The sequence below is a fragment of the Myotis myotis genome, unplaced genomic scaffold, assembly GCF_014108235.1.
Source record: "Myotis myotis isolate mMyoMyo1 unplaced genomic scaffold, mMyoMyo1.p scaffold_m19_p_5, whole genome shotgun sequence".
Taxonomy (NCBI): domain Eukaryota; kingdom Metazoa; phylum Chordata; class Mammalia; order Chiroptera; family Vespertilionidae; genus Myotis; species Myotis myotis.
The window spans coordinates 88,871,928-88,884,136 of record NW_023416357.1 but is presented as its reverse complement, the minus strand read 5'-3'; the positions used below and the strand labels follow the sequence as shown (position 1 = coordinate 88,884,136).

Here is a 12,209-nt window from a genome sequence, read left to right as displayed (position 1 = left end):
AGGTTCTAGGCAAGGAAAACGAACACTGGAAGGCAGGACTCCAGGCTGTAAGCCTGCAGAGCTATGAACTGGACTCCTTTCCCACCTGTGGATGGAGCCAGTTCTGTACAAGCGACGATCCCAGCTTTGCTGCGTGGGAGAGTCTCCCACACCCCCAGACGCTGAGAGCAGGTAAGGAATCATAAGCCAGGGCAGCCACAGGGAAGAGGAGACCCCTCCCCAAATCTGACGTCCAGTCCAGAGGTTTCTACAAGATCCTTTATTAACAAAGCAAAGTATAAAAGAACAAGGCCCCCAAACGATCCATGTGGTTAAAAGTGCAAATTTACTCCAACCTGAAAAAGAAAACAAATGGCAGGCCTCAGCTATTCGGGCCATAGAAACTTGGTGTGATTAAACGCCTTTTAATCACACAACTATAGCAGCTGAACCACATTTATTAACTCTTTAGTCTCTGTTATTGGGACAAAACATATGCTCTGACGGCAGCTGACACACTGCATCATAATACACAGTTTGGGGTCAGAACACACATTAAAAATCACAATAAAATAAGAGGAATGTTTTAAAGTCAAGTGACTAAATCAAGGCACTTTTTTTTAAAAGCAAAAGATGCTCAAAATATTCCTGAATATCTGATACTTCAAAAACCAGATTACATATAATTTAGCTGCACATTTTAGTCTATTCTCTCTGTACACAAGATCACATGTATCTTCACCTGCTCCCAATTTATACTTGCTTTATCCCCACCAAGTCATGAGCTGTGTAGGTATAGAAAAATAAGCAGTAGTGTCTTAGTAATAGACATGAGATTTTAAAGAAATTAACAAATGCCACATGATAACACTGAACTTCTTTCCCTCTCAGGGACACTGGAAATGTTAATGAGAGTCATTTTTTCCATCACTGGGAAACATTTTTTCCTCTTCATGGGTGGATGGGGAAAATTAAGTCTTCAGCATCAAGGTCAAAAGCCACATTTTACAGAAAAAGTGACTTACTCCAGGAGGGTAAAAGAGACGCTCTGGAAGCTGTTAGGTTCCTTCCTTCAGAATGTTGATTTTGGTGGGAGCCACTGAGTCAGAAAGGGATAGACACATCTGATCAGAACAGTGTTCTTGGCAATGGGAATGGTAACAAGCCTAAGAAGCTTGGCCCAAAGACCCAGCACTGTTTTTCTGGTGTTCAAGGCCACTGCTAAAAAAATAAAAATATAATAATAACAATAATAATAATAATAAATTTTAAAATAAGAATAAAATGCAAATAAAAAAGAAACAAGTTATTCTGCAATCCTTCCTGATGAGTCATCTTCAAACTCCAACACAGCCTAGGAGTTTAGCCCGGACTCACCAGGAAGGAAATGCCAAGAACAGGTCTCATGGTTTGCTGGAGGATCTGACTGCAAAGAACAGCTCCACGAGAGGGTCCTCCTGGGAATTGTGAGTTAAGTGTCATCTGTGGCCATGTTAATATTTTTGGTTTGTTTCTACAATAAAGCTTAGCTCTGAGAGATAAAGAAGACTGAGATATCACTCCCCCAACTAAGTATAACAACATCATATCCATAACAATAAATATAACCTTATACATACTTGGGGGTTTAACTGTGTAAGTCAGGGGTCGTAAACTGGTGGCCTGCAGGCTTAACCAAAAGTTTTGTTTGGCCTACATGGTACTTTGGAAATTTTAAAATTACTTCAAAATCAGAAATTTAACTTAAAAAAAAATCCTGATTTCCAGCCCCTCTGTACCCCTTTCCCCTGCATGGAGCCGAATAATGGCTGTTTCCCTTAAGACAGGGGGTTCCCACTGCCCACCCACCCCTTCTCTACCTTGCTTCTGCAGGCTGCTGAGTTTGTGACCCCTGGTTTTGATATAGCACATACCTAAAAATGTGTTTCCTAACCCAAACCTCTCTCCAACCCTCATGATTTCCACCCCATCTCTCCTTCCTTTCACTTCCATCTTAGGTCCAACTTCCCGAGTCCTTCAGATTTCTCTTGGTTCACTCACATTCTCCCTTCTTTCACTTCAGTTTCATTTTGCAAACCCCACCTCCTACTCTCAGCCCTGGAGCATTCTAGGATGGCTCCCAAGACTGCTCAGTGGAGTTACTGAAGGGTGTCTCGTGGCAAAATGGCTGAGTCATTTTCTCCAAACATTTTCTTTGGGCACTGCCTGGACAATTAATCTTTTTTTTTTTTTTAAACGTAAGCAATTCTGAGCCTTCCTGTATAAGATTATTTGCAAATATGAATCTCCAGTACCAGGTATACACCAAAAATGTGTACTTTTCAGATCAAGATCATGATGGAGCCCTAATAAAATACAGAACTGAGCTTAATTTAAGTGCCTTGGGCAACCATCACACCTGGCTAATATGCCATATTATTTCATTTGTACACAGTACATGTTTGGGATTACTAAACATTGATCAAAATCGATCGAAAATTCTAAGTTTTGGTTACCATGTCCAGAGAACAATTGCTCAGCATGGCATTTAAATAAAACATTAATATTAAAAAAATTAACAAATACAATGCCCATTAATTAAAAAATAATAATAAAAATTTAAAATATTGAGGATGGATGAGGCTTTGGGTAATTAACCTGAAGAAAAAAATAAAAATAAAAACCTACAAGAACAGTATGTTACCAGATTTAAACTTAAAAACATTACGAAGATAAAAAAGGAACCTATCAACTTAGCTAGAAATATTTGGAAAAATTCAGCTTTTAAAGCTTTATAATCCCTCCAGAGCCTCAACGTCCCCCACTCCAGTAGACTTAAATGACTACAGGGGAAACTGAACTCTGTACAGTTTATATCTTTGCAGAAAGCTGGTAGACTGATCCCTTTGCTAAATGCAGTACCTTATAACCTAATACTGACCTCAAAAGCTAGGAATGATCTTCGTGGTTTCAAGGGGAACTCTCCCCAAAACAACCTCAAGGAGAAAGCAGAACATCTGCAACTGTTTCTCTTACAGTCCAAGGCTGCAAAGGATGTAAGAAGTCTCTGCAGTTCTGATGAGGATTTCCTATAAATCATTTATTCACAATGATTTCCTGCAGTGGCCAACTAGGTCCCTTAAAGAAAGTTTAGAGCTCCCTCAAAGTAACTCAGGAATTAAACAATGGCCCTATTCAGGTGGCTATTTCTGTCTCCCAAGTTTTACCCTTTAAGAGCCTAAGAGAGTACGTGTCTTTGTTTAAAAAAAAAAAAATATCCCAAAGTAACACTGGGACTGGCTGCAGTTTCTAGTAGGAGAGCATAGGATGGACCATTCTAAACTTGGAATTGTGGGCTGTTAGAAATTTGGGAGGACAAAGAGGGATTTCAGAAGGGGCTCCTCCTGGTTGCAAGACACACCCAACCTGGTGATATTTCTGTCCAAAGGACAAAAAAAAACCCCAAAAAACAAACAAACAAAAAACTGACAAGGGCTATCTCCCTTCATCTCCACCCATCTCCTCATGCTCTCTTCTGTATTTCTCCTCTGCTGATTGACCAGGGAGTCGTGGATCTTCAAATACTGAGCCCCAGATACTGAACTATACATAATGAAATGCTTTGCAAGACCTGTGCTGACAACCGCTCTTCAAAGTCGCCTTAGGACCACTTAAAGGCAGCTTGGGCAACAGGAGAATAACTTTCAACCACTAACCATTACTGAGCATTGAGAGCACGAACTACAAGTTAGGCACCACAGTAGGCATTTCCTCTTCATTACCTCATTAAAGTCTGAAAGAAATCGCATGCAAAGGAGTTTGCTTAAAAGCCTTAAAAAGAGGTTTTTCTCTGCAGCCAGCAGCAAGTTCCAGTGAGACTCCTTGGTAGGCAAAGACTAAAATACATCTTTCCGAGACCCAACATGTTTTCCGCCCTCCCGGTGTTGTCCTAAACGTGCACTTTGATGCTACTTTGCACTGTGCCTGGATCGCAGCATGGGCTCCATGAGTGGCTGTTGACTGGTTCACATTCTGGCATGTGCCCGGAGGGATGTAAATAAAGTAAGCCAGCTTTTCAAGACTGCACCTTTCTTAATAGTAAATATAGCTAGTCTCCCTTTTGGATGTAACACTTGGCACTAGCGATTATCACAAAACAATTGATCAAAATAAAGTGCTATTTGCTCTGGAATTTTCTCTAACCAATTCTTGGCTGCCTCTCAACCTGTGTGACTTACTTCTTCACAATCCCATCAAACACTAACGATTACATCATTTAAAAAATACATTAATATTCATTTGAAGAGTGGGAACTATGTTCCTCAGAACAGTAGCCCCTAGACTAGAACTTCAATTCCAGTTGTAGATATTTATGTTTTTTACAAAATCAATCAGGAACCCAGGACCTAGCAAGTCGTCAAGCCAAAAAACATTTAACTTCTTTAAATTTGAGGGCAGAGATCTGTGACACAAAAACCAACAGAGGGAACTATTCCTGCTGCCAGCTCTCTCTTCCTTCACGGGACCTTCCTAAAATCCGCAGATCCTTCCACAGAATCATTCCACACAAACCAACATTTGGACTAACTCTTAGCTGCTGCTGTTGGATGTTTTTCTGGAGCCTCCCTAGGACACTCTGGTGGGTGTGAAGAAGTTGCCATAACTATACTGGATTGTGGACCCAAGGGTGTCATTTAAGCCACCAAATATCATCCTCCGAAGTTTCCAACACCTTCTGTAGCTCATCTTTCTGGAGCTGAACTGGCTTCATGGCCATCCCCACCCCCACCTGGTGGGAGAGGCTTAGGAGCATTAGGCCAGGGTTTATGGTTCATCTTTGGGGAAGCCCTGGGTGTGCTGGGGGCGCTGACTCCGGGGTGGAGAGCACCTGGCAAGGTAGCGGGGACCCCCATAGGCCCGCAGAAGCTGGGGCAGCCTTCGCCATGTGGACAGCAACCGTGCAGCCACGAGTTCCCGGGCATGACGATCAAAAGCAGCCAGGAGGTCGACTGGGGCGGCTTCACGAAGTACCTTGGGCAGTGGGCCCACTTCAGCGGCTGCCCCGCCAAGGCCGAGAACACAGTGGAAGAGTGTCTGGCGTCCCAGCAGGCAGTCCCTAAGAAACCGAACTAACTGTTCCATGCGCTTGCCCAGGTGAGCCTCATCCCAGCCTTGCTCGGGCGCCCTCTCGCACAGCAGCACCGCCAGCAGCACTGTCTTGAGCACGTATGAGGACAGGATGCGTCCCCACTGGGTGGCAGCCCTTGGGTCCAGCCCGCGGGCACCCAGATCTCGGAGGGCTTTAAGCAACTGCAGGCACTTGAGGTAGCAGGCACCTGGAGGGGCCCGTTCCTGCAGCCAGCCCAGCAGCTTCTGCTCCTGGCGGGCTGTGTTCACGCCCCAAAGTGCATCTGCACGCAGGCCTTCCGGGAGCTCCGACAGGGGCCCAACGGGTGAGGATGGCGGTGGTGGAGCCACGAGGAAGACACCGTCACCCAAATGGACGGCGGGAATGAGTCGCACGGCCATGGAAAGTCTGCAGCAGCCATAATCGGTGCGGCAGGGCAGGATGTGCAGGGTGGGAGGTTGCTCCAGGCCCCCCGGAGTCAGGGTGACCCGACAGCGCTCCTCCAGGCTGTAGCGCACGGTGGCCAGGGAACGCTGCAGATGCGACTGGAACCAGCGCAGCACCAGGGTGGCCGAGAGGTGGCGCCGCCCGCGCACGTCCACACAGAAGCCCTCGGCGAAGGGTTTGCAGTCCCGGAGCCAGTGACCCCCCGAGGCCCCCGGCGGCGCCTTGAGTGCGCACACGAAGCAGCCGTGAAAGGCTGGGGCCAAAGCGGGCTGCGCGCCCAGGCTCCGCGGCTCCAGCGCCACCAGCGGCGGCAGGCGCAATGGCACCAGAACGTCGAAGGCGTCTGGCCGGCGGATTTTATGCTGCTCATACGCGCTGCCCACCTGGATGAAGTCTCCGCGGAAGGCCAAGGCCAATGTGCCCCCAGGAATAGGACCTGGGGACCCCCGGGCGCGGCCAGCCCGCACCAGCTCGCCCACGATCCGGCTCACGTGTGCCTTGCTGTGGCCCAGCACGTGCGGTGACAGGCGCACCTCATGCTCGTAGTAACTCTCCAGCAAGATGTCGAGGCTGGGCTCTTGGAAGTGTCTTGGAGAGAAGGTGGAGTGGCCCCCCAGGCGGGGAGACCCGGGCAGGAAACGCTGCCGGACAGCGTGGCGACATCGGAGGAGGATGTAGCCGAGGAGGAGCAGGGCAGATATCTTGAGCAGCGGGAAGCCGCCGTCCGCGCCGTCGGGGGGCTCGGCCCGGGCGCCCCCACTCCCTCGCAGGACATGGTATAGGCACACGAAGGCAGTGCACAGGCCGGTCACCAGGGGCCAGAAGACGCGCAGGTTGAGGGTGTAATGCACCGACATGCCGGGCGCCAGCCCCGGCGGTGCCCCCGGCCCAGCATGCGCGCAGCACCCCAGCAGCTCCGCTGTCCCGGTCTCCTTCGCCTTCGCGGCGGCTCCCCCCTCGCAGGGCTGGGGGAAGCCGCCTTCCAGCTCGGCCTCCTCTCCCAGCTCAAGTTCTCTTTCCAGCTGCGGCCCGCCCTCGGCTCCCAAGCTCCGGGCCGCGCCCTGCGCCGGCAGCGCGCTGCGTCTGGCCGGGCGGCCCTCCCCACCCAGCGCCCCGGCGCGCTGCCCACGGCCAGCTTCTGGCCCGGCCCGGCCCGCCTCCTACCCTGGGCGGCCCTCCTGACACCGGGCTCCCCCGCTGCTCTCCTCCGCGCTCGTTCCCGTTACTCGGCCCCGGGAGTTTCCTCTTCCGAGGGGAGGCGAGGCCGCGCCAGCTAGCGGGGAGGAAATGCCGAAGTCAGGAGCCGCGCGCCCAGCCGGCGGGCGGGGTCGGCCCCCTCCCCGGCCTCCGCCTTAAAGCGACGCGGGACGGCGGGAGGGACTTCAGGACCCGCTTGGAACTGGTCTGTGGGCCACCCCCATTCTCCCTCCCCTAAGGCAGAACTGGGAAGGCCCTGATTCCGGGGCGGTGGCCTTGTCCAGGGAACTTCTAGGATGCACTCACATGAAGTTACACTGGAAAGTTAAAAGGAGCAAAGAGCTGAAGCCGAGACTGTCTCTCCTCCACCCGCAGCAAGTCGTGGCGGCGTGGTATTGGTGGGGTGGCAGGCCCCCAAAGAAAGCAGTCCCTACCAGAGTGGCGCTGTCTTTATTCAAACCAATATTTACTGAGCACCTACTATGTGCAAAGTAGGAGTCTAGGTGCTGGGAAAATAGCAGTTGACAAAATACACAGTTTCTGTTCTTCATAAAGCTTGCAGCCTGAAAGAGAGAGAGGGGAGAGGGGAGTGGGGAGTGGGGAGTGGGGAGGGGAGAGAGAAGGAAGAAGAGAGGAAGAAGAGAGAGAGGAAGAAAGATTGAAAAAAGGAAGGAAGGGAGGGAGGGAGGGAGGGAGGGAAAGAATCAAAAGAGAGGGTCATAGAAGAAAATGCTCTGGATGAAACAAAACTGTATGAGGGAGTGAGAAGATGGGTTTTGCTGCATGGCAGCTGGAGGTGACATTTGGTCTGAGAACTGCATGAGGAGGAGCCAGCCTCTGGAATAACAGCCATTACAAGGGACTTACTGTGTGATAGTACTGTCACCTTACACATGTTCACTCACTCCTGTTAATCCTATGAAGTGGGCACTATTTCCATTTTTCAGATGAGGAACCAGGGGCACAGGCAGGATCAGCTGCTTGCCCAAGGTCACACAGCTTTAGCAGAGCTGTGCCTTGAACACAGGCACCAGGGCCCCTACCAGAGTGCTGCTCAGAGAAACCAGGGTCAGGACTCAGGGAGGGGACCAGAATTCCCCTTCCTCAACTGCTGGGAACTTGTCTGTATCTTTTATCAGACCTACATTGGGACCTCAGTCAGGGGGAGCTTTGTTTTATTGCATAATCAGGGAGCACCCCCTGAATTTATCTACATAATCATCTTTATTTAGTTAACACTCATTCCACTTTCCCTGCTCTCACCATCAATTAAGGAGAGCAGGATGAAGGCAATAAAAATGTTCAGAGTCCAGCTGCCACCTGGGAATCAGAACTGAGGATGGCTCCTGAGGTAAGCACCAAGATTACTCCCAGGAAATCCTGAGCTGAGCCTGTTAGAGCTAAGCGAACTTGCTTTCAGACCCCATCTCCACTATTAGCTATCAGACGGTAGTCTGTCAGTCAGGATTCTTTGGGTTGTAAGTGACAGAAACACAGCTCAAACAGAATTGATTGTATCATGTTAACAGAAATCTAGGAGATCCTACTTCAGTAAGGCTGGATTTAATTACTCCCCATAGGCGTCTTAGCTCTGTTTTCTTCTAAGTTGGCTGCACCCTCTGCCAGGTCCTCTCCATATGCCCCTGGCTGCTCTAGCTTCACTTTAGCCACTTTATCCTCGCTGCGAAGGAAAAGAAAGTTTTGCTTGCCTGAAAGTTGCAGTAAATGCTATGCCGAGGGTTAGCCTTGGGTCATATGCTACAAGCATCCCAGTTAGAGAATGCACTGATTAGCCTGGCCTGTGGTGGAGCTATGGACTGAACTGTGTCCCTTCAAAATTCATAGGTTGAAGCCCTTATCCCCGAGGTAACCATATGTGGAAACAGGGACTTTAGGAGGTAGTTAAGGTTACATGAGGTCAGAATCCAATGATGAGCCCTAATCCAATAGGACTGGTATCATTATAAGAGGAAGAGAGAGAAAGAGAAAGGTCTCTCGTTCCCACACACCAAGGAAAGGCCTTGTGAGGACACAGGGAGAAGGTGACTGCAGGCCAGGAGAGCCTTCACTAGAAGCCTGACCTTGCTGAATCTTGACCTTGGACTTCCAGCCTCCAGAACTGTTAGAAAATAAATTTGTTTTTTAAGCCACCCAGTCTGTGGTATTTGTTATATATACAGCCCCAGCTGACCAAGACAGTTGGATACCCAATTCTGGAACCAGGAGGTGAGGTGAGCCTTGCCCAGACCGTGGGGGCTGTGTTCCCCAAAGAAGTCAGTATGCTATGCTGGAGAAGGGGGGGGATGTTTTGGCATGTGAAAGCAGCAGGTGGCCACCATATTTTGATAAATCCCTTAATCACACTTTGCTTTAACTTCCCCATTTATAAAGTAGGGGTAATACTAACAGGGTGACTTATTTTTCCCCTAGTAGATATGATGGCATGCTATCACCAACCATACAAAAAGGGCGATGCTCTAGATCAGAGGTCAGCAAACATTCTGTGTAAATATTTTAGGCTTGTGGGCCGTACAATCTGCTACAACTACCAGGGTTGGCTGCTGTAGTTCCAAAGCAGCTACATTTATTTTCTGGGGCTGCTGTAACAAAGTACCACAACTGGGTGGCTTAGAACAACTGGAATTTAATCTCTCGCAGTTTTTAAGGGCAACAGGCTGTACTCCCTCTGAAGCCTTTAGGGGAGGATCCTTCCTTGCCTTGTCCAGCTTCTTTTTTTCCCTTTTCTTTTTTAAAATATATTTTTTATTAATTTCAGAGGGAGAGGGAGAGAGATAAAAACATCTATGATGAGAAAGAATCATTCATTGGCTGCCTCCTACACACTCCACACTGGGGACCGAGCCCACAACCCAGGCATGTGCCCTGACCCGGAATTGAACCATGACCTCCTGGTTCATAGGTCGACACTCAACCACTGAGTCAGGCCGGCTGGGCAGCCTTGTCCAGTTTCTGGTGACTCCAGGCATTCCGTGGCTTGTGGCTGCATCACATTAACTTCTGCCTCCATCTTCACGTAATAGCTTCTCTGTGTATCTTTTTTTTTTAAATTGATTTGAGAGAGAGAGGGAGAAAGGGAGAGAAACATCGATTTGTGTTCCATTTATTTATACATTCATTAGTTGATTCTTGTATGTGCCCTGACCAGGGATTGAACCTGCAACCGTGGTGTATTGGGACCAACTGAGCTACCCAGACAGGGCCTGTGTCTGTATTTTTTCTTTTCTTTATCTTATAAAGACACCTGTCATTAAATTTAGAGCCCACCTGGGTAATCCCAATGGTCTCATGCAGAGATCCTTAACTTAATTATTTCTGCAAAGACCCTTTTTCCAAGTAAGGTAACATTCACAGGTTCCAAGGGTTGGGATGTGGACATAGCTTTATGGAGGTATACTAGAAAAAGCTCACTTTTCCCTCCTGTATCTCCTTTATCATTCACACGAACACTTTACCCCACTGCACTGAGTCAATGATGTGTTTCTGTTACTGTTTTTCCAGTCCGTAATTGGTTCCCATAGCTCACTTCCTCCAAAGAGTTCAGGTACAGATCTCAGAACTTTGCCCTTGGAAAATCTACTGTATGTGTCAGAGCAAATACAAGCCCACTTATTTATTAGTTTATTACCCACTTTTGTGGGTTCTTACTGTATGCCAGGCAGAGGGGAACCTGAAGGAAAACAGGGCACTCCCAGCTGATGGATTAAAACCGAACAATATGGGTGGATTCAGAAAAAGGTTTTGTAGACTTTTGATAATTATTTCATTAAAAATTTCCTTTAATGTTTAATACTTGACAAAGTCCACTCCTGTTGTTTTTTTTTAACAGCTTAGCAAATATATACACACAGCCCTCCCAACATTTCTGATATCCCAGAGGTGTGTCTCCCAACACTGATGAGAGGAAAAGTGAAAGAGGAGGTGACTCATTTCCCATGGAGGCTGGGGAAGGCTCTCCGGAGGAGACATATGACTAGGCTGTGAAGGATGGCAAAAGACAACACTGTATCATATATACCATGTGCCTCCTGGACACAGCCCTTCCTATAGTTTCTCCTAAAATGCTCAGAACAAGACCAGTGAGATAGGGGCTGTCATCAACGTCTTTTCAAATGGGGGGAAAGTGAGGCTAAGAGAGGATGAGTCACATGGCTGGCAAGGCTACTTCAGAGCTGGGTTCTTATTCCTGGTGCTTTTATTTCTTTCACAGTGTAAACGGTTTTATTGCACAGAAAGAGAGCACTCTGGGAAGGCAGGTTAATTTATGTTTGTATCTATCTTACTAACCAGCTGATGAGGTTCTTGGGAGGGACTTTGCCATAGTCATCTTAGTATCAGAAGCACCCAACACTGTGCCTGGAACATTATAGGGGTTTTCTGAATAAATGAATGAATGATGTTTCTATCAGCAGAAATTCAGGGAGGCCATTCCAAGTAATGGGAACAAAATGTGTAAATGCTCAGGTCCAGGAGCATGTGGTAGTTGGGGGCAGGGGGAGACAGGACATCGGTCCTATTGTTGTAGAAGTCTAGAGTTGGTGAGTGGATACTGTGGCATTCACTGACCATCCATTCCAGCCTTCTTCTGCAAGCTGTGCCTGGAAAGCGAAACACATTCCCACATTCCCTGGCATGGGGACAGGAGCTGCCCAGGACACCTGCTTTGCTAGTGCAGCTGGCAGCAGAGGTGGGTGGTTTTGAAGCCCACAGCTGGGCCCTGATTCCACAGGCAGCTCCCTCAATGGCCCAACCTGCTGTGTAACTTAGGAATCCTTTCTGGAAGTCCCAGAGTCCTTTCCTGCAGCTTTCCCACAGCTTCTCAAACTAAACTGCAATAACTGATCTGTTGCTGTTTCTTAAACATGTCCTGCTGGTTCTACTATGCATGACTATTACACAGCACATGGCACATGCTACTCAGAACACCCACATGGCCTAGCCTCTGTTCAGAGAGACGAGCCCATCAATCACACTTTTGTGGCTGTCACAGCAATATTAAGTTGATGCAGATGTCTCTAAACACTTACTCAAAAGTGACTGGAGCAGAGCAGCCAGTAACAAGGGCTGACACACAGCTTTGCCAACAATGCCACCCAATACTGGATGGTGGCCAAGTGACCTAAACCTATCTAAGCAAGACTGTGGGCAGAGACAGGGGAGGAAGGAGGATGCATACATTCCGGTGCCTTACGAAGCTGGCCACAGCTTTGCAGCAGACACAGCTGGCTCCCTGGTTTGAATGGGACACAGAAACCATGAGGAAGTAGAACTCAGAATTAAGCAGCAGGCATGGAACAGACAAAGGCTTTGAGAAAATAAAAACCATAGCAGGTCAGGGGAGGGTAGGAAGGAGCAAGGACAGCAAGCAGCTGATCTGAGAATGGTGGGTATCAGAGCTGATGTTGGGGCACAAGGGCTGCTGTGTGCCTGTGACAAGCCAGATCGTCCCTTCTGAGCGAGC

General features: G+C 48.4%; 2 protein-coding genes across 2 annotated transcripts in view; both read right to left on the bottom strand.

Annotated features, from left to right (window-relative positions):
• The window catches only part of COQ7 (coenzyme Q7, hydroxylase), an 81,821-nt gene that overhangs the window by 33,303 nt on the left and 36,309 nt on the right, over positions 1 to 12,209 (bottom strand). The gene's annotated exons all lie outside the window — the stretch shown is intronic.
• On the bottom strand, positions 244 to 7,091 carry ITPRIPL2 (ITPRIP like 2). Its single transcript, XM_036307729.1, has one exon. The coding sequence runs from the start codon at positions 6,388 to 6,390 to the stop codon at positions 4,783 to 4,785; it is 1,608 nt and encodes a 535-aa protein (XP_036163622.1). The 5' UTR covers positions 6,391 to 7,091; the 3' UTR covers positions 244 to 4,782.

Excerpts from the sequence above, each read along its gene's own strand:
- ITPRIPL2 (XM_036307729.1), bottom strand. The coding sequence starts at position 6,390 with ATGTCGGTGCATTACACCCTCAACCTGCGCGTCTTCTGGCCCCTGGTG.